The sequence below is a fragment of the Erythrolamprus reginae genome, chromosome 4 (assembly GCF_031021105.1).
Source record: "Erythrolamprus reginae isolate rEryReg1 chromosome 4, rEryReg1.hap1, whole genome shotgun sequence".
Lineage (NCBI taxonomy): Eukaryota > Metazoa > Chordata > Lepidosauria > Squamata > Dipsadidae > Erythrolamprus > Erythrolamprus reginae.
In genome coordinates this window covers 35509140-35534974 of record NC_091953.1, presented here as the reverse complement: position 1 = coordinate 35534974, position 25835 = coordinate 35509140, and the positions used below count along the sequence as shown (strand labels likewise).

The following is a 25835-nucleotide window of genomic DNA, read 5'->3' as shown; positions in this document are numbered from 1 at the left end:
TTGCTTGATCAATCTGAAAGTTTGTTGATGGTCATAGAAGTCTTTTGTAGATCTAATATCCCAACAGTGTCCTTGAAGAAGCTTCTTTGTAAAAAGATAAGGTTCCTATAGCCTTCAAGCTGCTTATTTCTATGTGCAAGCATTTTTTAAATTAACTCAGACTAAAAGAAATGTACGATCAGTAGCGTTATATGCTCTGCTATTGGTGTGTGTTGAGATGCAATCACTGGCAAAAATGACCCTGTACCATTTGATAGATATGCAAAACTTTAAAATGGGTATTAAAATGTTATTCTGATCAAAAATAAAATAGGAGGAAATCAGTTACTCCTAATTTTTTTAATTTTTTAAAAATATGGTATTGACTACAATGTACATAGGAATTATTGACATCACCTTCTTTCTCCCCTAATCCACACCATCAGATGAACCTTCTCCTCCCAAAGAGAGAGGACCTTTTGATGGCTCTCTAGGTGCCATGCCATCTTGCAAGTTCTTTCGCAGTTGGCTGGGAAATTGCTCTGGCATAACTGATACTAATTACGGTTATGAGGAAGGCAAACCATGTGTCATCATCAAACTCAACAGAATCCTGGGTTACACACCCAAGGCAAGTATTAATTTTCTTTTTATAAGATGTGAGAGAAATGTAGGCAACATGATTTCATAGGAAAATAGTGTATCTCAGCTTAGATAAGCTTGTTTCTTTCTCCCAACTGAAAACTGTTCATCTAATGGTCATCCAGCAAAGCAATAATTAATACATTGATTGATTGATTGGATTTATATACCATCCCTCTCTGAGAACTCGGAGCGGCTTGAATCCTTGAAGAAGTTGGAAATCTTGATAAATAAAATTGTGGTTATGCTGTACAATATTTTCACGGATCAATCTCTTGAACAAAAAAGAAATACCTCTGGCAATAACTGCACCTATAGTCTTATTTGATATTTTTACAAATTTTAATATGTGCTGTAATGCAAATATATGTTCTAATACTCAGTTTGAACAAAATCAGCACATTTTGAGAAGGAATAATTGATTTCATTCTAAAGCCATGTAAAGACACCGGAATGGATTTAAATGTAGCCTTCGTCTATTATTTTTATTATACTATATTATATGCTACAGAATGTTTTGCATGAGGTGATTAAAATTGTAATCCAAATATATATATGGGATTGGATACTGTAGCCTAGAGGATAGTTCTCTGCCTTACAAGGCAAAGGTTGCAGGTTCAAGTCCCAGTGGGTAGGGCTAGCTGATGAGGCCAAAATAAGGCCAAAATAGATCTATCCTAGTCTCCCTTAATTTTCAAATTCAGCAAAAAAACATGTGACATATATATACACACACACACACACACACACACATATATACACACATACACACATATACACACACACATTCGTATGTATGTAGGTAGGTAGGTAGGTAAGTCTGTCTTGGCATATTCGAGTCTTTTACCATGTAAGATTGATAGAATCTTTGCGACGTTTCGCTGAAGTCCCACTCGTCATCTTCAGGCTGGTGCTTTTGGCTTTGTGCTTGGGCAAACAAAGCTTGGCCGAGCACCATGTCAAAAGCACCAGCCTGAAGATGACAAGTGGGACCTTGTCGAAACGTCACCAAGATTCTATCAATCTTACATGAGAAAAGACCTGAATATGCCAACGTCTACATACCTCAAACTGTGAAAATCTATGGAAACATATCTGTCTGTCCTGTCCGTCCGTCCGTCCATCCGTCCTATCTATCTATCTATCTATCTATCTATCTATCTATCTATCTATCTATCCATCCATCCATCCATCCATCCATCCATCCATCCATCCATCCATCCATCCATCCATCCATCCATCTATAGACATTGGGGCCGAGAGGCAAAAAGGAAGCTGTGATGCTCCTTCCATATACCAGGGTGACTTGACAAAAAAAAAAAAATCACACATAACCCTTCCCTGGTACAAGTTGATGCAGGAGATGATCTTGTAGCCTAGAGTTTAAGGCCTCTGCCTTACAAGGCAAAGCCCCAGGTTCAAATCCCATTAAGGGTGTGGCTACCTGATGAAGGCAAATAAGCCTGAAATAGATCTATAATAGTCTCCCTTCCTTTTCATTATCAGCAAAATATGTTACATACATACATACATAAATATATATATTTGTAGGGCAATATTTGGATTTAATGTCAATGGTTTAGACAACAGGTCTCCTGATATTTCATTGACTACACAGATCACCTGGCCTCTGAAGATGCCATCAACGGTACTATTGAAAGATCAGAAAATCTGATGTATAAACCATGGTCACTAAACCTTGAAGCCCAACAGCTGGGTTGTTTCAGCTAAAAACATCATTTGATTTCTGCTTTTCCAAATGCCCTCCTACTGCATTTTTGTGATAGAAGTTAGAGCTACCTGTGTAGGTTTGGGCAAAGAATAGCACTGATGAGGAAGCAGCAAATGCATAGATAAATGTTATGTATCTTTCTCCCACCTCATTAGATTTATTTCCTTTCCTTCTCATTCTTTCTCTTCCCTTAGCAGCTTCCTTTCCAAACTGTTAGTTACACAACTGCTTATAGAGGATATTGACAAAATTGAACGGGTCCAAAGAGGGGCTACAAGAATGGTGGAAGGTCTTAAGCATAAAACGTATCAGGAAAGACTTAATGAACTCAATCTGTATAGTCTGGAGGACAGAAGAAAAAGGGGGGACATGATCGAAACATTTAAATATGTTAAAGGGTTAAATAAGGTCCAGGAGGGAAGTGTTTTTAATAGGAAAGTGAACACAAGAACAAGGGGACACAATCTGAAATTAGTTGGGTGAAAGATCAAAAGCAACGTGAGAAAATATTATTTTACTGAAAGAGTAGTAGATCCTTGGAACAAACTTCCAGCAGACGTGGCAGATAAATCCACAGTAACTGAATTTAAACATGCCTGGGATAAACATATATCCATCCTAAGATAAAATACAGAAAATAGTATAAGGGCAGACTAGATGGACCATGAGGTCTTTTTCTGCTGTCAGTCTTTTATGTTTCTATGTTTCTATATAATACAGTACATGGGAAATAAATATATTGGATATAGGAGTTGTTTTATTAGCAGCAACTTGGAAATTTGTTAAAACGTCCTTGAAATGTGTTTCTTTTCTTCAGATTCCACAAAATGATTCCATCCCACAAGAGCTTCTGGCAAAATATAATCCCAATATCATTCCCATTCATTGCACTGCTAAGGTAAAACAGTTAATCTTGTTAATGAAATGGGCTGTCTGTAGGATCTGCCCTGGTAGTTCAAATACTGCTGCTAACTTTGATCAGGCATTGGAATCATATCTGTTATTAGTGCTAAAAGGCTGTGGTGACTCCTGGCTTGTGCCTTAGGCATATCAAATTCTCATTCTTAGCTATGGAAACTTTCTTCAGATGGAATTGAGCTAGAAATAACTATTGCCTTCACATTAGTCTTTAGAGGCTTTATAGTGATTATCATACAGGAGTGGAATGCAACCCATTTAAGATGTAACCATACGGATTTGCTTCTAAAAGGTTCTCCTTTGGATGTACCATCTAAGCTATAGAGGCCATAGAAAGACATTTTCTGGCAACAGATATGAGGAATACGGTCTCTGGGTTGGTATATAGGTAGCCTTGGCTCAGCTACCATTTGTTTTTATTGCTAGTTATGATTGTTCCTTAAAGTTACAGCCAATGCAGTGCCCCAATAAACATTTGGATGCTTGGCAGTCTGCCCACATTTATAAACTCGGTTGGCACTTCAACATGTAAAAAAGAATGGGGAAAAGTGCTGTCGGCAGATTATAGACCTAGGTGAATTTCCAAGGCAGTGGCTGAAAACATCTACCAAACAGCATGAAATCTTTTATGAATAATATTTGTCAGGGGCTCGTAGAGCTCAGGTGCTTCAGTCCATAGAAGATCAAAAGTAATACTTTTCTACAGTAACGTAAAAGATCAGTGTTATCTTGAGAGAAGATACAACTGCTTTAAGACATTGCTAGTTGCTTCTTTGCGCTCTCCCTTTTGGAGAGTGAAACCAGAGAATTCAGTCTTGTTATGAATTCCTTTTGTAGGATGAGAAAGCTAACTGAATTTAAAATCTACCAGTCTCCTGATTTCTCTGTGGCAAATCTATGTTAAAATGCCTATGATAAGAATGGTTATCTATAACTTCCAATATTAGATTTTACCTTTCCAATGAAAATTCTGGGAAAAATACCAAGAGAGAGCTGTTGCCAACATGGTGTACTTCTAGGTTTCCTAGAAGCTTATAGGTAGCCAAGAAAGCTGGATGGCAGTTTAAGCTTTGATTTATCTAGTAGTTTCTTCCCGTGCTTACATACAGCAGTATGCACAATGTTTTGAATTTGAATGGTTTTGAAGTTGAAAGATACAGACAGAGTAAAAGCAACATCCCCCCCCCCCAATTCCCATTTTAGAGATCTATTTATTGCCCATGAAGCTGGAAATTTCATTTAGTTAATGATTGCTAGTTTTGGAAATATTTATTCTGCATATTTCTTCAATAATGTTGAAAATAACCTATGTTCTGATGACACATTCACATTCACTGAATACATGGAGAGAAGGACTAGGTCAATGATGGCAAACCTTTTAGACACCAAGTGCCCAAACTGTGCGTGCGTGCATGCCCAAACTGAAAAGTGCATGCACACATGCAAACATGCACGTGTGGATATGTGCAAATATGTGCACATTCTGGCATGCATAAATGTGGACATGCACATGTGCGGACATGCTTGAATGTGTGCATGCACCAACATGTGTGAATGTGTGCATGCAGAGACATGCATACATGCACAGCAGACTCAAAGACAAGGTGTCCGGTGGGAGGCGGGATATCCCAACACCGGCAGTGCAGCAAGATGTAAGATCTTTTTCTTTCATGAGCTTCTATTTCGTTGTTTGCATAGAAACAGCAGCTCACGAAAGAAACACCAGAGAGCTGAGAGGGCTTAGTGTGCATGCCATAGGTTCACCATCATGAGACTTATGTTCTTACTTTTGGTTCTATGACTAGCCACAGTACTCAATTCAATTTCTGCATAAACTGGCCTTTTCTTTATCTACTTTGAATTTCATCTCCTAGCCAGTATGCCAGAATTCTACAAATAACAAGAGTGTAGGTACTAAGGAGTATAATTTGTTAGGGCTATATGTGCACAATCAAAAACTAATATTTTATGACTATTCATTCTAGATTTAATAGCCTTATTGGAAACCAGCTATGGTGCCTTGGGAACTCATGTTTTACGATCTATACTGATTGTGGCTATACTGATTTATGCTCATTGTTAGTCTAAAAAAATCTGGAACAGTAGGGAATCTTTACATATTAGTTTCAGATAGACATTCTGTTATGTGGGTAGATGCTTCTCGCTTTTTTGTGTCATCCATGTTATTGTAATATGTGAAAAGAATATAAAATTCTAGGAATTCAAACACTGAATCATGGAACTACAGTGTTCCCTCACTTTTCGCGGGGGATGCGTTCCACAAAGTAGAGATGCGGAAGTAAATACACTATTTTTGGCTATGAACAGTATCACAAGCCTTCCCTTAACACTTTAAACCCCTAAATTGCAATTTCCCATTCCCTTAGCAACCATTCAGATTATTACTCACCATGTTTATTTATTAAAGTTTATTTTAACTTTTTTTTATTAAAGGCAGACGAAAGTTTGGCGATGACATATGACCTCATCGGGTGGTATAGGGGGAAAAAACCGCGAAGTATTTTTTTAATTAATATTTTTGAAAAACCGTGGTATAGACTTTTCGCGAAGTTCGAACCCGCGAAAATCGAGGGAACATTGTATATATTAAGGTTGATGGAAGACATGACTATTTTAATTATCACAACTCACTAAAGGGAAGGGAAAAATGCATAATTGGATGTGTACTCTGCTAGAGAAAAGGTCAAAGTGGAGCACAGGTCAGGAAAGAAGCTTTTCAAAAAATATGTTTCATTTCTCGCTTCAGAGAGAAGAGGAGTTGAACAAAATTGGCGCTGTGGAATACTATGGTTTCAATGGCTTTGGCGGCTTTCCTCTGCAGTACTACCCATATTACGGCAAGCTCATTCAGCCAAAATACCTTCAACCCCTTGTAGCAGTACAGTTCACTAATCTGACTACCGATATGGAGCTGCGTATCGAGTGCAAGGCCTATGGTCAAAATATTGACTACAGTGACAAGGATCGTTTCCAGGGACGTTTTGATATGAAAATTGATATGAAAAGCAGCTGATCAAAAGCAGTTTGCTTTTTCTTTTTTCCTCTTAGCCATTTAAAAAGTATAAAGAGAGACAAAACTACTAGTCTTGAACAAAACTCATACATATGGGACCTACACATAATCTATATGCTTTACACTAGCTTTCTGCATTTAAGATAGATTAGAATGTAAACCTAAAAGTGTAGCAATAGTGAAAAAAAGATATTTATTCTATTGTAAATGATGAAAAACAGAATTGAGCCTTGGGATACGCCCATTTCTACTGTAAATTATGATTCCATAACTGACTTGTAGTAAGCAGTGTTTCTGCCCCCTAAGTATTGCTGCCATGTGAATTTTATTTAGTGTACAGTACTTTAGGTGCATTATTCTGGTCATTTTTCAAGCCATGTATTATTGTACTGTTTTCTACTTTCTGTGAGCACAGATTTGCTGCACAAGGTGTAAATACTCAGTGGGATTAAAACTGGCACAGTACTTTTTTTCATTTTTTAAAGATTTTTTTAATCCTGCCTTTTTTTTTCCATGTAAAACTCAAGGCAGCAAACATACCTAAAACCCCTTGCTCCTATTTTCCCCATAACATCACCCCTATGATATGAATTGGGTAGAGTGTGTGACTGCCCCAAAGTCACCCTTCCTGTTTTTCATGCCTAAAGTGGAACTAGAACTCGCAGTCCCGATTTCTAAATCAACACCTTAATTTCATCAAACTGGCTCTTTTGTTTTGAAAGGGTAAAGGCCCATCTGTGATTATTCAATAGCACTCCATGAAGCCTTCCCCAACCTCTATTCCTCAGTAGTTACTAAATTGAGTGTGGTGGCAGGGAAAAAAATATTTTAACTTTGAAACAAAGCTATGGAGAGTAAGTGATTATGTACTGTGCTTTGTAGCAATTGATGTCTTTTTCTTTCTCTTTCATCCTATTTTTTAAAATTGTATGTGAAACCTATGTCAGCCTATCGATTTCAATAGTGATAGGATTAATTATTTTGCTTTGTATATTCTCTCCTTTTCCTGTGAGAAGCATCACATGCTGGGGTGCTGTCTTTATTGAATGTTTAACCATTTTCATGGTGGAAGAATTTTATATTTATGCAGTTGTACAATTTTTTTTTCTGCAAGAAAAAGGTGTAATGTATAAAAATAAACCAAAGCCACATGTCTGAAAATAAATCTTTATTTTGAACTTTGAGAAGCAATGCAGTTATCCCATCAATTGGTGTTAAATGTTGTCTAAAGTGCAAAACTCTATGTTCTAATATATGTAACAGTCAGGAGTTCAGTGCTCTTGTGGGCCTTGTATTTCATTCAGGTTTAAACACTGGACAATAAATGAATAAACATACATTTCCCATTCTGCAGTTTGTTTTTTGTAAGCAGTTTTACTTCACAATGTTCTGTTAGCTGTCTAAGATACTGAAAAAGTATTGCACCTGCAAAAGAAACCAAAACAAGGTCATTGTGGAGCATGCAACATATTGACAGAATCATAATTTGGTTCTAGCAAGCTGTCATTCTATCCATCCCTTTCTAAGTTTTCTTGGGGGCAGGAAATGAATAGGAAGCATTGGCTGAAACCCATCACAGGTTCTACTTGAACACCATGGAATTTATGGCTTTGATTCATAATAGTCTTGAAGAAATACATAGATTATTTTTTAAAAGTTTAGTACATATGGCTTCACATTTCATGCTAAAATGTACATGTGGGTAGTCCAGGGCCACATCAGAATTTTTAAGAACCTGGAAGCAAACACAGAGTTAATGCATGTGATTATGGAAAAAATCCCTATTTGTCCAATAATCCCAGACTTTTCAAAGCTGCCTCAACACTGTATGAGATTAACTTAGAACGGAGCAGGATTGTGTAAATACAGTGGTACCTCTACCTAAGAATGCCTCTACTTAAGAACTTTTCTAGATAAGAACTGGGTATTCAAGATTTTTTTACCTCTTCCTAAGAATCATTTTTTACTTAAGAACCCAAGCACGGAAAAATTTCCCAGGAAATTTGAGAGTGGCACAAAGGCCCGGCCAGTTTCTTACCATTCCCCCTGGGTTTCTCTCTGGTGCAGTGTATGGGAGACAGCCTCGCGCCGGGTGTATGGGAGCACCTCCCATACATCCGGCGCGAGGCTGTCTCCCATACACTGTGCCAGAGAGAAACCCAGGGGGAAACCCATGCTCCTCCTCGCCACCTCAGAGTCCCTCTTTTTTTTTAAGCCTTAAAAGTTTTGGATTTTTTTTAATTCCCCTCACCTCACCTTCTTCCTTCGGCAGCGACTGTCCTCCTCCACTTCTTCTTCCTCCTCCTCCTCCTCCTCCCCAAATTCCGAGCTTTTATTTCTTTCCTAACAAGTTTTTTCATGCATTATTTGCTTTTACATTGATTCTTATGGGAAAAATTGCTTCTACTTACAAACTTTTCTACTTAAGAACCTGGTCACGGAACAAATTAAGTTCTTAAGTAGAGGTACCACTGTATAGGATGACCACATGAAGAATCACAGTAACTCCTCATATTCTTGTACTGTACTCTCTGAGCATTCTACCCATAGTTAAATAGCAGGTCAGGGCAGATGCTCTATTGCATGAAATAAAAAATAACACACTTTCCCCAATGTATTATCTTTCATAGTTCTGATATCCAACTGCTATGTAGCACTGCGACATAGATGACTACAACAGGGATGTGAACTTTGCATAAATCATGCAAAAAGTAATGCAAAAAAGGTAATTGAGGATGTTGTAGAGTGGGGCATGATTTGCTGTAGGGAATCTTTAACTGACAATGAAAGACAAAGAGCATCAAGGCGGAGATCCAATTTGCAAATCTCTGAATGGAAGCCCCTTTGTTTGGAGAAGAGTTGCTTTCTTGCCAGGAGGATGGCCATAATTTTCATGAATATCCAAACCATGGAAACTGCTGTAGTGATGCTGTAGCAAAATGTAGGCCATAGCAAAGACAGACTGTGGTGAAATGCCATTACAATTTCTTTTAAAAATGCAATTATTTTGTGAAAAAACAAAAAGGTTACTACACTTAGGCATGATGATAGAGCCTGAGGGCTGAAGTGATAAGCAAAAAGATAACTGTAAAATGCAATAATGAGAAGTATATAATAGCTACAGGGTCAATAACCTTGTTGACAAAGAACAACAATAACTAATAAGGGTGAGGGCAGTAACAATTTAACTGGCTGTCACATGTCCAAATGCTCCATAAGGAAGCATTTTCTTTCTCTCTAGGAAGGAGACAAAACACAGTAACGCACACATGCAATTCCAAAACAGCGGCCAAACTCATTCACAACTAAGAAGAAAACTAAGGCTAATACATATTCAAATATTAGCAAGAGAGGACAAGTAATAGGATTCAAATCCTGAATAAATATGAAAACAAGGAGTATTTGTTCTGTTTCGCCTTACTGCACATGGACAGCTTCTATGGAAATAATAATAATAATAATAATAATAATAATAATAATAATAATAATTTATTAGATTTGTATGCCACCCCTCTCCGAAGACTCGGGGCGGCTCACAACGATAAAAACAATATTATAATGGCACAAATCTAATATTAAAAAACTAAAAACCCTATCATAATTAAAAACCAAACAGTACATACATACCAAACATAAATTATAATAAGCCTGGGGGAAAGATGTCTCAAATCCCCCATGCCTGGCAGTATAGGTGGGTCTTCAGTAGTTTACGGAAGACAAGGAGGGTGGGAACAGTTCTAATCTCCGGGGGGAGTTGATTCCAGAGGGCAGGGGCCACCACAGAGAAGGCTCTTCCCCTGGGGCCCGCCAGACGACATTGTTTAGTCGATGGGACCCAGAGAAAGCCAACTCTGCGGGACCTTATCGGCCGCTGGGATTCGTGCGGTAGCAGGCGGTTCCGGAGGTACTCTGGTCCAATGCCATGTAGGGCTTTAAAGGTCATGACCAACACTTTGAATTGTGACCGGAAACTGATTGGCAGCCAATGCAGGCCACAGAGTGTTGTAGATACGTGGGCGAATCTGGGAAGCCCCACGATAGCTCTCGTGGCCGCGTTCTGCACGATCTGGAGTTTCCGAACACTTTTCAAAGGTAGCCCCATGTAGAGAGCGTTGCAGTAATCGAACCTTGAGGTGATAAGGGCATATGAGTGACTGTGAGCAATGACTCCCTGTCCAAATAGGGCCGCAACTGGTGCACCGGCGAACCTGGGCAAACGCCCTCCTCGCCACAGCCGAAAGATGATGTTCCAATGTCAGCTGTGGATCGAGGAGGACGCCCAAGTTGCGCACCCTCTCTGAGGGGGTCAATAGTACCCCCCCTCCCCAGGGTAATGGACGGACAGATGGAATTGTCCTTGGGAGGCAAGACCCACAGCCACTCCGTCTTGTCTGGGTTGAGTTTGAGTTTGTTGACACCCATCCATTAGCGTCTACTGTTTCTTCAAAGAAGCTGAAAATAGATTTGGTTAAAGTATCAATTCCACCAAGAAAAGAAGAGTTGGTGAAACAGAAGGCAAACAGACTATCAGTCACCTATATATAAAAAATGTTTATTTCTCTAATCAAGGGATATTTGGATACAGTACTCGGGTACAGCACAGTAATGCTAACCATAAGGTGTCCTAATTAGGGGTGGGAATGGAGGGAGGCATAAAGGGTTTAATCCAGAGGAGGATTTTCCAGCCCTTCTACAAAAGTGAAAGCTACTACACGTTTTCCTATGATGCAAAGCAGGTGTGAAATGCTCCCAGTTCACTCGTGCCTCTCAGTCATCAGCGAGCTGGTCGTGAAAAGATTGCGAGGTTCTGCCCACCTGCCCAGATGCTGCCATTTGAGTTCTTCTAACTTCTGTGCATGTGCAAATCCTCTGTGCATGTGGAACTGGGAGCATTTTACCCCTGGATACAAAGAATTCTATTGTCAAGGAATTCCATGCACAAATAGTGACCAGAGGGCATTTATAGGAACTGCCAAAATAGTAGTATTTTATAACATGGAGAACTGAAATAGGACCAGTTGCCTCAATCATCTAATCAAGAAATCACATGCAAGTATACATGTTTTAATTGGGGTTTATTAATTAATGTTTTTACTGTTTTAGAAATTGTTTTTAACTGTTGGAAGCCACCCAGAGTCCTCGGGAGTTGGGCAGCCTATAAATATGCTAAATAAACAATACATAATAAATGTCATCACATTTGGTAGCTGGTAATTGGAAGCATCCTATACAAGATGACTGTACCTCTTAATGCCGGGTGCGAACAGCCAGATTGACACTTAAATAATTCTGTTATCTTTTTATCGCTCAAGCCTATGGACAATAATCTTCTGAAACTGACAATTTGCACCCGTATAAGACTAGATAAGGTCCAACAGCATCCAATGGGGTCAGGCTTTGTCCTCTTGGGCCCACATAGGAATTCTAAACTAATTCCCCATTTGACTCCTCTGTCTGGCTTGGCCAGTCTCTCTCCAATACTTATCAGCTTCTATAAACTGTGAAATACAGTGGCAACTCTACCTATGAATTCCTATATTTACGAACTTTTCTAGATAAGAACCAGGTGTACAAGATTTTTTTGCCTCTTCTTCTCAAGAACCATTTTCCACTTACAAACCCGAGCCTTGGAAAATGTAACCGGAAAAGGTAGGGAGAAGCCTCTGTGGGGCCTCTCTAGGAAGCTCCTGGGAGGAAACAAGGCAGGAAAAAGGTGGGGAGAAGCCTCTGTAGGGCCTCTCTAGGAATCTCCTGGGAGGAAATAAGGCCTCCACCCTCCCTGTGGTTTCCCCAGTCACACACATTATTTGCTTTTCCATTGATTCCTATGGAAAAAATTGCTTCTTCTTACAAATTTTCTACTTAAGAAGCTGGTCACGGAACAAATTAAGTCCGTAAGTAGAGGTACCACTGTCCTCTTTATAAATCTGATTATCATCAGAAGAATAGACTTCTGATATGTACTCCGATATTTTTGGAAGTCATCAAATTGAGTTCAATTTTAATATACATACAGCTTTTAAAGAATACTGTATGCTATATGTTGAGTTTTATATAAATAGAAAAGCAGGATATAAATTTGATCAAACATGGGAGCTCTACTAAACTCTGCCCTTTCAACAGCTATTCACATTAGCTCAGGAATGGTAACCTTTGTTTTGCTTTTTAAGTTCCCCAAATCATATCAATAGCCATTAAACTGACTCCCACTATTTTGAAAAAAAAGATGATATACAAAAAAGCCATGATGGAGCAAACTGATTCTATTATAATTCATCCTCTTCCTGAAGAGATAAGTTTGTAGAAGTTCTGCTGGACTCACAACTACTACTAGAACCACAGGCAGAAGCCAGGGAAAAAAGCAAGCCCTTTACTTAGCTTGCTGTGATATACAGTTGTGCAGCTAGCTGGATTGAGAACCCTTGGTAAACCCAGTAAATGATTTACTCATTATAGAGACTACATGTATCTGCCTTTAAACCAACCCAGAAAATGATATGGGGATTGATACCCAACTTTGCTGCACTGACACCCATATATATGTCTATGGTTACAAGAAATCAGGGGACACTAACCCAAAGGCCAACAAGGCCTCTATACTGTGAAATACCTTACTTACTTACATCTTACTTACTGAATTTGGACTGTTATGAATATTCCCTCTTTAGACAACTGTTCGTTTTTTCTATAACTTGATTATTAATGCTGCTGTAGAGATTTTATGATGGCCAGGCATCAGCTTGGCTTCGTTTCACTGACATTCGAGTAAGGAGGTTGTTGATTGTTTTAATCTTGTATTGTAAATTGCTTAGAGTCTTGGTGACATATAAATATGAAATCTGCTCTATGAGCCCTAAAGTAAGCTTTGTAAATTGAGCTTAACTCTTGGTGACTATAGAAATACCTATGTTTCTTTTTAAGGATTTTTTTTAAAAAAAAAAAATCAACTGCCCAATCTAACCTACAAGCCCTCAGATTACTTGGTAAATCCAAAACACAGTCTCTTTCATCTTGTTCAGCTAAGGTCAACTAGGTTTTTTCTACCTGTTCTGATGGAAGCAAAGAAAATATTCCAGCAATTTTGGGGAAAGGAAGAGCCTTAGTACATGGAGCCCAAAGTGGGGTCTCCCCATAGCCGCCCCGAGTCCTCGGAGAGGGGCAGCATACAAATCCAATTAATAAATAATAAAGAAATAAAGAAATAAATATACATTAGCAAATGCTGAATTAACGACATTTAATGACATTTCCTGAAATGCGGGAATTTTGATATTTTTAGTAACTCTAATACGAATCTCTTGTATGCAAACAAGGATTTTACTTATTTTTAATTCCTACTACCAAAATTAGAAATTATGATAAAGCATATGAAATAGCTGCATGAGCAAACACCATCTCTACCGAATTGCCGGTTTTTACATTTTTCTAAAAAAAATCAAATACGATTTTATCCTTACTTGAACAGTTTACAATAGCCTATCAAAATCAATGTAAAAGAAGAAGATTGCATTGTAATCACAACAATACAAATAGAAAAGCAAAGAAAAACCCCATAAAAACATAGAAACATAGAAGATTGACATCAGAAAAAGACCTCATGGTCCATGTAGTCTGCCCTTATACTATTTCCTGTATTTTATCTTAGGTTGGATATATGTTTATCCCAGGCATGTTTAAATTCAGTCACTGTGGATTTACCAGCCATGTCTGCTGGAAAGTTTGTTCCAAGCATCTACTACTTTTTCAGTAAAATAATATTTTCTCACGTTGTTTCTGATCTTTCCCCCAACAACCACAACAAAATGCCCAAATGCCATAAAGTGAAACAGAAATTACAGAAGCAATTAGTGAAAACAACAGAATGGGAAAACGTTTAATAGTAGGGATATTGAAAAGGGAGAGTTGGTCTGAGTTGGACACTGCTATCAAACAGTCCCCACTGCCTTTTTCTCTTCTCTCTGAACATTTAAAGCATCGGACATAGAATTATACCGCTCAGTTTTAGCCCTTGATGAAAGGCTGTATTGCAACATCACCAGATGACTGGGAAGTACAATGGCCTTGTTATTAATGATTTAAAGGCCTCTGAAAGGGGAAATGTGGTACGAAGGAAGAGCCCATGACTGACAAGGCATTGCTTCACTTCACATGATTGATTCTCTTGTTTTACTAATAAGAATGCACTGCTGAGGAAAGAGGAATAAATTCCAAATGGCTTGAAAGACTCGGTTGCACACTTGCTCCGAAGTTAATATGTAACCAGCACCCTTCAGCTGCAATCCTAAACCCACTTACCTGGGTGGGCATAAGCATCACTGAATTCAGTGGAGCTTACATCTGAACAGACAGACAGTACAGCACTGAGAGACCTTTGTTCAGGATATGACATAATGGAACGCTAGGCAAAGAAAGTGTAGGCTTCCAGCCAGTTGAAACTTTGTAGAGTTAATCATTTACACACGGCGTTATCTTTATATAAAAAAGAAAATTGCAGGAAACAAAAATGATTTCAATATTTCTCTTGATGTAGGTGAACTCACTCTACCTTCATTTTACATAAAGGGTTTAGATTTAGAATCGTCTTAAAATTATGCCCAGTAAAAGTTACGATTCTAATCTGAAATCTGAAAAGGTCTTGCTGCCTATCTAATTGATACACAAGGAGGGCTAGATCAAATATAATTGTTTTGCCGGGCTCTCTGGTAGGAGCCTCCCGAAAATTCAAGGATACAAATTTCAGACACACCCACGTTTGAAAATTCAAAACAATGTTCTTTATCACAAAATTCAAAATAAACTGAGCACTCTTTTTGTATTGTCTCAAAACAACCGGGTAGTCTGTACAATTTCCCTTAATCAGTCTTTAAGTACTTAGCTAGCAGCTGTGAAGAAACTTCACACCCCTTCTTCTTCCAACGAAGGGAGACACACACATGCTGCTCTGCGTTGGTTTCAAAGACGTGAAAAATCAACAAACAAAGGCACGATTCCTGAAGAACTGCGATCAGATATTCTTCCACAACGGCAAAACCCACACGCTGCTATTTATAGCAGGAGCCCTACTTACTGGAGCCCCACCCAAACACAGGTGGCCTCTCTTGTCTCCTGTAATATGTCCTTACTTGGTCTCTTCTACGCATAATTCTGCCCTTGCGTGGGTCTAAGACGTCTTCATCCGAATCAATGGAAGATAATGGAGATTGACTGCCTGGGCTGTGTGCCAAGCCCCCCTCTTCCAAGTCACTCCCACCTTCTTCTTCATCCGAGGAAACTAAACTCTGAACTGACTCTGTCGGCAATAACACAGGCCTATGACATGTTGAAGTTTCCCCTGCATCCACCTCCCCATTCCCTGGGGCAGGAGCTGGGCCAGAGCCAACCACAACAATAATGCAAATAGATTTCTGCTCCTGCAAGAGAAGACTTTTGTTTCTTCACCCCCAACTCCCATAATCTGGACCCCTCCCCTTTTAATCTGTTGAACATTAGAAGTGCTGCTCAGATAGTTCATTGTGGAATGTGATTTCCCCCTATTGAAAAGTTGTTCCAACTTTCTTTTGGAAAGCTGCTTTTAAAATCCGCTTCAGCTTTAAAAGCTGTTGCCATTTTCCATGCCAGGCTACTGTGAAAGAAAAGCGAGCCTTACTACGCTTTGATTTACATGGAAAATTGTACAGTTTTTGGAATTTATGAATTTAAAGGGCTTCTTTCCAAAATATTGCAGAGCTGCAGGAAAAAACAATTGCTGCCAACCTGCCTTCCATTGCCTGTATACTGCACGAATCAAAAAGAAGGCTGTGAAAATATTTACTGACCCCTCGCATCCTGGACATAAACTGTTTCAACTCTTACTCTCAAAACGTCGCTACAGAGCACTGCACACCAAGACAACTAAACACAAGAATAGTTTTTCCCCAAACGGCATCACTCTGCTAAATAAATAATCCCCTCAACACTGTCAAACTATTTACTAAATCTGCACTAATATTACTATTAGTTTTTTCTCATCATTCTTATCACCCCTCTCCTCCCACTTATGACTGTATGACTGTATGACTGTAACCTTTTATTTGTATCTGTAAGATTTCTATTAATATTGATTGTTTCCTCATTGCTTATTTGACCCCTATGACAATCATTAAGTGTTGTACCTCATGATTCTTGACAAATGTATATTTTCTTTTATGTACCCTGAGAGCGTATGCACCAAGGACAAATTCCTTGTGTGTCTAATCACACTTGTCCAATAAAGAATTCTATTATATTCTATTCTATTTACAATTCCACTTGGCTTTCTCTACTGCACCAGTTTATTAGTTATTTTTATCTAAACAGTAATACTAAGCCTTGGAATATTCTTGTATAAGAAGGTAGCATTTTATCATCTAAACTGATTTATTATATGGAGACATTTTTACAGTTACATATACGGTAATAATGATATAGTTACATAATCCAAATATTACTACTTTTGGATATTTCAAATTTTAAATCATGAGTCATTTCTGGAATCTACATTGTGTTCAAAGGGCAATTAATTACTTTCAAATGAAAATGTTATCCAAAAGATATTAAGATGCATATTAATTATAGTCTTTGAGCTAAAGATGATCTAGAAATACATGTGACATTAGTGTAATGAGACTAAAAAAAGAAATAGAGAAGCAATTCAACTTTTATGAATGAAAATGGTTTAATAATGAGAACGACATTAGCATTTTAATTCCTGCTCCTATTTTCCGGCTCAAATAAGTCATGTGAGAGTTATTTATTAACTTCGCTCTGCTAAATGAAATCATTTTCACAAGGAAAAAGCCAAGAGTTCAGGGTCAGACTATAATGAAGGCTTTGCTGATGATCAATATGAATGAGTATGAGGTATATGTGCAGATTATAGAATAAATGCACATACATAAACATAATTTTGAGGTATACTTTCTTTCTTATACTTTCTTTTTGTCAAAGCACTCACTATCCATGCATATTTTAACTGAGTTGCCAGACAGATCCAAGATAATGATCAAAGGAATCCTTCTGAACCTAGAACTACTTTGCTCAACTACAACATCCAATCCAAATTTTCAGACCACAGTCGCCCACGTCCAACAGAGTTGGAAGAGACCTTGGAGGTCCTCTAGTCCAGAGGTCCCCAACCGCCGGTCCGTGGACCGGCACCAGGCTGTTGGGGGTTTTCAGCCGGTCCGCGGCGCCAGGGCCCCCTCGGCCTTTCCGCACCACCAGCGGCGCTCCCCCCGCCAGCCAGCCAAGCCCCGCGCCCGCCGGAACCGGCTCCTCGCTCTCCCCCCGCCGCCCGCCGCGTTTGCAGGAGGTGGGGAGGGTCGGGCGGCCCGCCAAGGCCAGGAGGGACGCCGCTGCCCCCCCTTCCCTCTCTCCGCCCGCCGCTGCGCCTCCTTGACGCCGAGAGGAAATGCCGGCAAAGGCTTTTCTCAGCGGAGGTCTTCAATGTCGGGGGCGCACGGGCGGTTGCACGCGCTCCCTATCTCCCTGCTAGCCCACTCGGAGTATTTAAAATAAGAAAAACCTTTGCCGGCGAAGGCTTTTCTTATTTTGAATATTCCGAGTGGGCTAGCAGGGAGATAGGGAGCGCGTGCAACCGCCTGTGCGCCCCCAACATTGAATATCACCTTCGCCGGCCCCACCTCTGCTGCAAACCCCCTTGCTGAGAGCCCGGGGCGAAAGTGCTCTCGCAAAGGTGAGGCGGGCAGGGCGTGCGCGCGTCACCGCTGAGAAGAACGGAGAACGAGAGTGAGTGATAGCAACAGACAGCAAGATAGAGAAAGTGAGAAAGAGAGAGTGAGAGAAAGGGGGGGAGAAAGAGATAGCAAGAGAGAGAACAAGAGAGAGAAAGAGCGTGAGAAAGAAAACAAGAAAGAGTGAGAGAGAGAGAAAGCAAAAGAGACAGAAAGAAAACAAGAGAGAGAAAGTGAGAAGAAGAGAGAGAAAGAGGGGGAGAGAGAAAGAGAGGGAGAGGGAGAAAGAGAGAGGGAGAGGGGGGAGAGATAGCAAGAGAGGGAGAGAGAGAAAGAGAGAGGGAAAGGGGGGAGAGATAGCAAGAGAGGGAGAGAGAGAAAGAGAGAGGGAAAGGGGAGAGAGGGGGGAGAGAAAGAGAGAGGGAGAGAGAGAGGAGATAAAGGAAGAGGAGAGAGAGAAAGGAAGAGAAAGAAAGAAAGAGGGATAGAAAGAGAGAGAGAGTGAGAGATGCTCAGTGAGCCTTTCTTTGAAGTTGCCTTTCTTTCTTTCTTTCTTTCTTTCTTTCTTTCTTTCTCTTTCTTGCTTTCTTTCTTGCTCTTTTTCTTTCTCTCTTTTACCTTCCCTTCCTCTATTTCTTCTTTTCTTTCTCCTTCCTACCTTCTCCCCTTACTCTCCCCTTTCATAAGTTTCCTTGCTTCCTTCCTCTGTTCCTGTCCCTTCCCCCCTTCTTTCTTTCTTTCCTTCCTTCCTTTCCTCCCTCCATTTCTTGCTTTCCTTTTCCTTCCTCCCTTCTTTCCTCCCTCATTCCCTTCTTTCACTCCTTCCTCTCTTACTCTCCCCTTTCACACCTTTCCTTGCTTCCTTTGCACCCTTCTTCTGTTCCTGTCCCTTCCCTCTTTCCTTCCTTCCTTCCCACCCTCCGTCCATTCCTCTCTTGATCGCCCCTTTTACGGCGCCGCTGACAGCTAGCTCCCCCCCCCACCGGGCCATGGAAAACTGGTCTAGCTTAAAGCCGGTCCCTGGTGCAAAAAAGGTTGGGGACCTCTGCTCTAGTCCAGTGATTTTCAACCTTTTTTGAGCCGCGGCACATTTTTTACATTTTAAAATCCTGGGGCACACTCTCCTCTCTTTTTCCATCCTCCCCACCCTTGTGTGTGTATTTGTATACACACTTTTGAACCATTTTCAAAAACAGATGAGGGCTGGGGGGGGGGTTTTCTCTCTTGTTCTTTGGGTGCTTTTATCATATGCTTTAAATCAAGAGTCACTTCTCTCTCTCTTTTGTTTCTCTCTCTTTCCTCTCATTCTCTGTCTCAATCATTTTCTCATTTCTTTTTTCCTCCCCTTTTTTCTTATTTCTCTCTCTCTCTCTCCCTTCCTTCCTCTCCTTCTCTCTCTCTCTCTTGCTTTCTCTCTCTCTCTGACACTTGCTTTCTCTCTCTTTCTCTCTTCTTTCTCTCTAGCTTTCTCTCTCACTCTCTCTCTCTATCTCTCTCTCTCCTTCTCTCTCTCTCTCTTTTTCTTTCTCTCTCTCTCACACACACACACACTCTCTCTGCAAAAAGTTGTGAGACCGGAACCTGAGCTTCCTTCTTCGCACACTGGTTGAAAAACACTGCTCTAGTCCAACCCTCTGCTCAAGCAGAAAACACACTTCACTACTTATTCTCTATTTTACCAGACACATCTATGTATCTTAATTTATTTTGAACCTGACTGAGTGTTTCTACTAATTTCCACTGAGAAATGCTGAAACGTTAACAGGGCCATGTTAAACCACTACCTCATATCATATATGTTGTGAAAAATCTGTAACTTCCAATTTGCTGTCTTGCCATTTGAATTATTAGCAATCATTGTAGCCCATAAAGAAATTCAATCCATTTGGAGAAGTTAACCCTAAAAGACCCATGCCAGACTTATTCATTTAATCACCACTTAAATCAATAATTGTACAAAACAGCTATGGCTTTTCTATCCTGGGGACAAAAGTCTCACTTCCATCAGTCTCTTCTTTATTAGTGAGAATAGTACAAGCTTGCCTAATCAGCAACTAGAAAAACTTGACTTTCTAATGCATAATCACAAACTGGAAGATGATAGTGATGCCACAATATATTTTAACTATATAGAACCAATTCTGACTTGCCTGAAGTTGCAAGTAAGAGGGGAATGTTGCATATTTATTTCAGCAAAGAATTTCAAATAATGAATTTATTCAATACTTTAGTTATTACTATGCCGTTTATTGCCAGTATTGGATAAGGTGTAATTGAAAGATAAGAAGTACAGTGTTCCCTCGATTTTTGTGGGGGATTCGTTCTGAGACCGCCCGCGAAAGTCGAATTTTTGCGAAGTAGAGATGCGGAAGTAAATACACTATTTTTGGCTATGAACAGTATCACAAGCCTTCCCTTAACACTTTAAACCCCTAAACTGCAATTTCTCATTCCCTTAGCAACCATTTAGATTATTACTCACCATGTTTATTTATTAAAGTTTATTTAAAAAAATATTTATTAAAGGTGGATGAAAGTTTGGCGATGACGTATGATGCGGGAAAAACCGTGGTATAGGGAAAAAACCCGCAAAGTATTTTTTAATTAATATTTTTGAAAAGCCATGGTATAGACTTTCCGCGAAGTTCGAACCCGTGAAAATCGAGGGAACACTGTATTGTACATAATACATAAAGCACCTTTTTTTGTGCTAAATGAATAAGGCAACACTATATCAAGCTTACAATATTAAAACAGAATGCAAATTAAAGAATTAGAAAGCTTGAAAAATCCAGCTCTACTAAGTTAATCACATTAAGAAGTTATGGTAGCATAGCAAGTCGTGACATTTCTTTGGGGATTAATTATCCAGCCAAACCAATTGTCAAATATATAAAATTGGGGACATCTGGCCTAGATAGGTAGACAATAATTCTACGGCATCAATCCTATGGTATACAAAAGTAAATTTATTTTAAGTTCTAGTTAATGTAGCAATATTGTTATATACATACACATGTACCTTTTGAAATAAGCAACATTATGCAAAATGCAACCAAAAATAACCCAGTAAAAGTGAAAGGTTTATATAATCTCAAGACAAACCATTCATACTAACCTCACCAATACTATATTGGTAAAATACAGAGCACACCAGACAATTTTAAACCTTTCCGCTGCTTGCAAACACTGACACAACATACATACATTATTGCCAAGTTTTTGCATAGCAGTGATCAAAATCCATGCCTCAAACCATACTTAATGGGTATTTGATTTATTAGTTTAGTTTTGTATTGATAGACTTAGTTAACCATATTTTAATTTTTATATTTTATATATTTTAATAAAGTTTTTAAAATATTTCATATGGTTTTATTTACATATACAGTACATTGCGTGTGTATACGTGTGTGTCTGTTGGTTTTTAAAAAAAAACATTTATTTATTTATTTATTTATTTATTTATTTATTTATTTATTTATTTATTTATTTATTTATTTATTTATTTATTTATTTATTTATTTATTTATTTATTTATTTATTAATTAGATTTGTATGCCGCCCCTCTCCGTAGACTCGGGGCGGCTCACAACAGTAATAAGAAACAGTATAATGGCTCACAGCAATAATATTATATATTCTTTTTAGATTTTAAAATTTACCTTTCTATCCTAGTCAATGACCATAATAATGTTTTTTTTAAAAAAATTATTAATGATAAAGATTTTTAATCAAAGAAGTTAGATCAGAAAAAAATAAAAGGAAATATAGCATTGTAATAACATTAGATTGATCCACAGGTGTCCAAAATCCATCATAGTTTTGATTAATTGAGGCTTTCCTATTATGCTCTTCAAAAATGTAGAGAAGGTGTGGTCTCCGTTGTTAGGACAACCAGTTGTTATTTTGGATTTTTTTTTTGCATTTTTACACGTGCTACCAAAATTCAGATTTATTTCATGAATAGTCATACTGTTCTATGTAAGATCGCTATTCGAGAAACTAATTTCCAAGACAATATACTATTGCTCAGGGGTGAGATTCTCCCAGTTCACTTGTGCCTGTCGGTCATCGGAGAGCTGGTCGCAAAGGCAGCGTGAGGCCCCACCCACCCAGATGCCACCATTTGGGTTCTTTTACCTTCTGCACATGCACAGAACACTGCGCAGTGGCACAACGGCAAAAAGAATCCAAACCTGATATACAAACTGAATAAACAAAATCTCACAGCCAACCCCCACTCAGTTAAAGACCTTGGAATACTAATATCAAACGACCTAAGTGCCAAAGCCCACTGCAACAGCATTGCCAAAAAGGCTTCCAGAATTGTTAACCTGATCCTACGCAGCTTCTGCTCCGGCAATCTCACACTACTCACCAGAGCCTACAAAACATTTGCCAGACCCATCCTTGAATATAGTTCATCTGTCTGGAACCCATACCACATCTCAGACATCAACACCCTAGAAAACGTCCAAAGATACTTCACCAGAAGAGCCCTTTACTCCTCCACTCGAAACGGAATGCCCTACGAAAATAGACTAACAATCCTAGGCCTAGAAAGCTTAGAACTATGACGCCTAAAACACGATCTAAGTATTGCCCACAAAATCATATGCTGCAATGTCCTGCCTGTCAATGACTACTTCAGCTTCAACCGCAACAACACAAGAGCACACAACAAATTCAAACTCAATATTAGTCGCTCCAAGCTTAACTGTAAAAAATATGACTTTAGCAATCGAGTTGTCGAAGCGTGGAACTCATTAACTGACTCAGTAGTGTCAACCCCTAACCCTCAACATTTCTCCCTTAGACTATCCACGATTGACCTCGCCAGATTCCTAAGAGGTCAGTAAGGGGCGTACATAAGTGCACCAGTGTGCCTTTCGTCCCCTGTCCAATTTGTCTCCCCTTATCCCATATGTCATATATTTTTCCTCCCTTTCATATATCTTCTCCCCTATTTTCAGATCTTTTCCTTATATGTAATACTGCATGCCTATTCTTTGTGTATTGGACAAATAAATAAATTAAAAAAATTAAACTGACAAGCCTAAGAAAACCAGGAACATTACACCCCTACTATTGCTTATACCCTACCAACTAGAAGGTACATGGAATAACCAATGTATTCAGGATTATTAGGAGCATACCCTGTACTGATACATTCAGCATAATTATATAAATTGCTAATTCAAAATAAAATTCCCTATTTCAGCTAGCTGTAATATATACACGGAGGGAAAGAGGATTATTTAAAAACATTGGTCATGTTAAATATAATTAATAATAATTTTCCAATAATTTTCTATATGCATTTCATTTTTTTTCAAATTGCAATCTAGTATCATTTTTAAAATGTACTTCTTAGCCTTACCTCCAAAAGTCCATCCTCTGGTAAATCTGTACAATGGACAGCATTTTGGATTTTGTTTTTGCCAAAGCGAGCACGGAGGGTGCCTGGACGGAGATAGCGGCCTATTTCCTGCATAAATTAGAAATTGGAAAATGTGAAGGAAAAGTGAAGAAGATATTTGCATACTTAAAAGAAAAACCAGTAATTTATATAACAATATAGTGATACCTCGTCTTACAAACTTAATTGGTTCTGGGACGAGGTTTGTACGGTGAAAAGTTTGTCAAACAAAACAATGTTTCCCATAGGAATCGATGGAAAAACGATTAATGCGTGCAAGCCCAAAACTCACCCCTTTTGCCAGCCAAAGCGCCCGTTTTTGCGCTGCTGGGATTCCCTCGAGGCATGGAAAACCCCACCTCCGGACTTCTGTGTTTTTGTGATGCTGCAGGGGAATCCCAGCAGCGCAAAAACAGGTGCTTCACTGGCAATGGAAGTCCGGAGGTAGGGTTTCCAGCAAGGGGAGCCTCAGCGAAATTGCAGCATCGCAAAAACATAGAAGTCCTTGAAACCCCACCTCTGGACTTCCGTTGCCAGCGAAGCGCCCGTTTGTGTGCTGCTGGGATTCCCCTGCAGCATTGCAAAAACACGGAAGTCCGGAGGTGGTGTTTCCCATAGAGGGGAGCCTCAGGGGAATCCCAGCAGCGCAAAAATGAGCGCTTCACTGGCAACAGAAGTCCGGAGGTGGGGCATCCCAGTGGCGGTGGCTTGGGTTTGTAAGGTGAAAATAGTTTGGAAGAAGAGGCCAAAAAAATCTTAAACCCCGGGTTTGTACCTCGGAAAGTTTGTATGACAAGGGGTTTGTAAGACGAGGTATCACTGTATATCTTGGTAGACAGTCCATTTCAAATATAAAGAGTCCCCTCCCCACCACCGCCAAAAAAGGGGAATCCATTTTGGTCTGGTCTGTCATATAAGCACTTCAGTATAAAATTACACAAAAAAATAGTTTAGTACTAATAAGTATTAGAGAATTAAAAATACATTTTTAATAAACATTAAAACTCATGACACAGTAGCTGAAAGATATTTCACATGCGATTGGCAATTACAGTTTGGCCAAACTTATCTAAAATCTTCAGTATTAGATGACTGGAATGGCTGCAAGCAGCCCTCAATTGATTACCACAATTGAGCCCAACATTTAAGATGCTAAGTGAGGAATATGTAAAGTGAGTTTCACTGCATTTTTTGACTTTTCTTGCCACATTTGTTAAGCGAATCACTGCAGTTGCTAAATTAATTAATTAAGTAATTGGATTTCTATGCCGCCCCTCTCTGAAGATGCAGGGCGGCTTAGTTCCATGGCTGTTAAGGGAATATAGTTTTCTCATTGATTTTGCTTGGCAGAAGTTTGCAAAAAGGGATCACGTGACTGCAGGACAGTATGACCGTTAAAAATGTGAGGCAGCTGTCAAGAGCCGGGGTGGCACAGCAGGTACAGTGCAGTACTGCAGGCCACTGTAGATCTGTAGGTCAGCGGTTCAAATCGCATCACCTGCTCAAAGTTGACTTAGCCTTCCATCCTTCCGAGGGGGGTAAAATGAGGACCCGGATTGTGGGGGAAATAGGCTGGCTCTGTTTTTAAAAAGTGCTTTTGCTAACATGTTGTAAGCCGCCCTGAGTCTAAGGAGAAGGGCGGCATAAAAAATCAAATAAATAAATAAATCTGAATGTAAATCACATGACCCTGGGGGGGGGGCTTCCTGTAACCTTCATGTCATAAGTGTGAGAAGTGGGCACGTCACTTTTTTTCAGTGCCATTGTAACTTTGAACTGTTGTAAGTCAAGGACTACTTGTACTGACACTCAAGCCTACAAGGGATCTCAGTGCTCTTCATTTTGCCAGTCATAACTGCATTTCTTAAGGAGGATGAAGAAGGAAGTTACTTTTTAGAGGCATTTTAGGCAATGCCTCTCCCAATGGTAACTAGAAGGGATCAGTTGTGGAGTTGCCCTACAATATTTTTAAGCATTTGGAGATCACTGATTTTTTTGAAAATTATTTTGTAAGTAATCTATTAAAAATTCAATTTACCATATTTTTTGGCGTATAAGATGCACCTTTTTACCCTCCAAAAGATGGTGAAAACTTGGGTGCGTCTTATACACTGAATAATGACCCAGCCAGCCAGCCTCACCCTTTGGCCTCTGCCTCCCAGCAATTTACTTCCTTGCAGCAAACAGAACAGAGCCTGTTAAGCCAAGGAACTCATTATCAGCTTCCCACCCTCAGCTGATTTGAGGCTGCAAGCAGGCTGGCCACCTGCTAAACTGAAAGTGAAACTAAAGCTGCAAGGAGGCAAATTACTGGAAGGGAGAGGCAGATTTTGATTTTCTTGTGCTAATTTTCTTGTGAAACTGGATGCAAGGATGTAAGTCAATAACTATAAATGT

General features: G+C 39.3%; 2 protein-coding genes across 2 annotated transcripts in view; one reads left to right on the top strand and one right to left on the bottom strand.

The window, feature by feature from the left end:
* The window catches only part of ATP1B1 (ATPase Na+/K+ transporting subunit beta 1), a 38375-nt gene extending 30721 nt beyond the window's left edge, over window positions 1-7654 (top strand). The window contains exons 4-6 of the mRNA XM_070750042.1: window positions 426-610; window positions 3171-3251; window positions 6039-7654. Coding sequence (XP_070606143.1) covers window positions 426-610; window positions 3171-3251; window positions 6039-6305 — 533 coding nt within the window. The 3' untranslated portion in view covers window positions 6306-7654. The remainder of the gene's footprint in view (window positions 1-425; window positions 611-3170; window positions 3252-6038) is intronic.
* NME7 (NME/NM23 family member 7) overlaps window positions 7459-25835 on the bottom strand; it is a 73174-nt gene continuing 54797 nt past the window's right edge. Inside the window, exons 11-12 of the mRNA XM_070750040.1 lie at window positions 23400-23507; window positions 7459-7730 (exon numbers count right to left, since the gene is read on the bottom strand). Of these exons, the coding sequence (XP_070606141.1) occupies window positions 7698-7730; window positions 23400-23507 (141 nt within the window). The 3' untranslated portion in view covers window positions 7459-7697. The remainder of the gene's footprint in view (window positions 7731-23399; window positions 23508-25835) is intronic.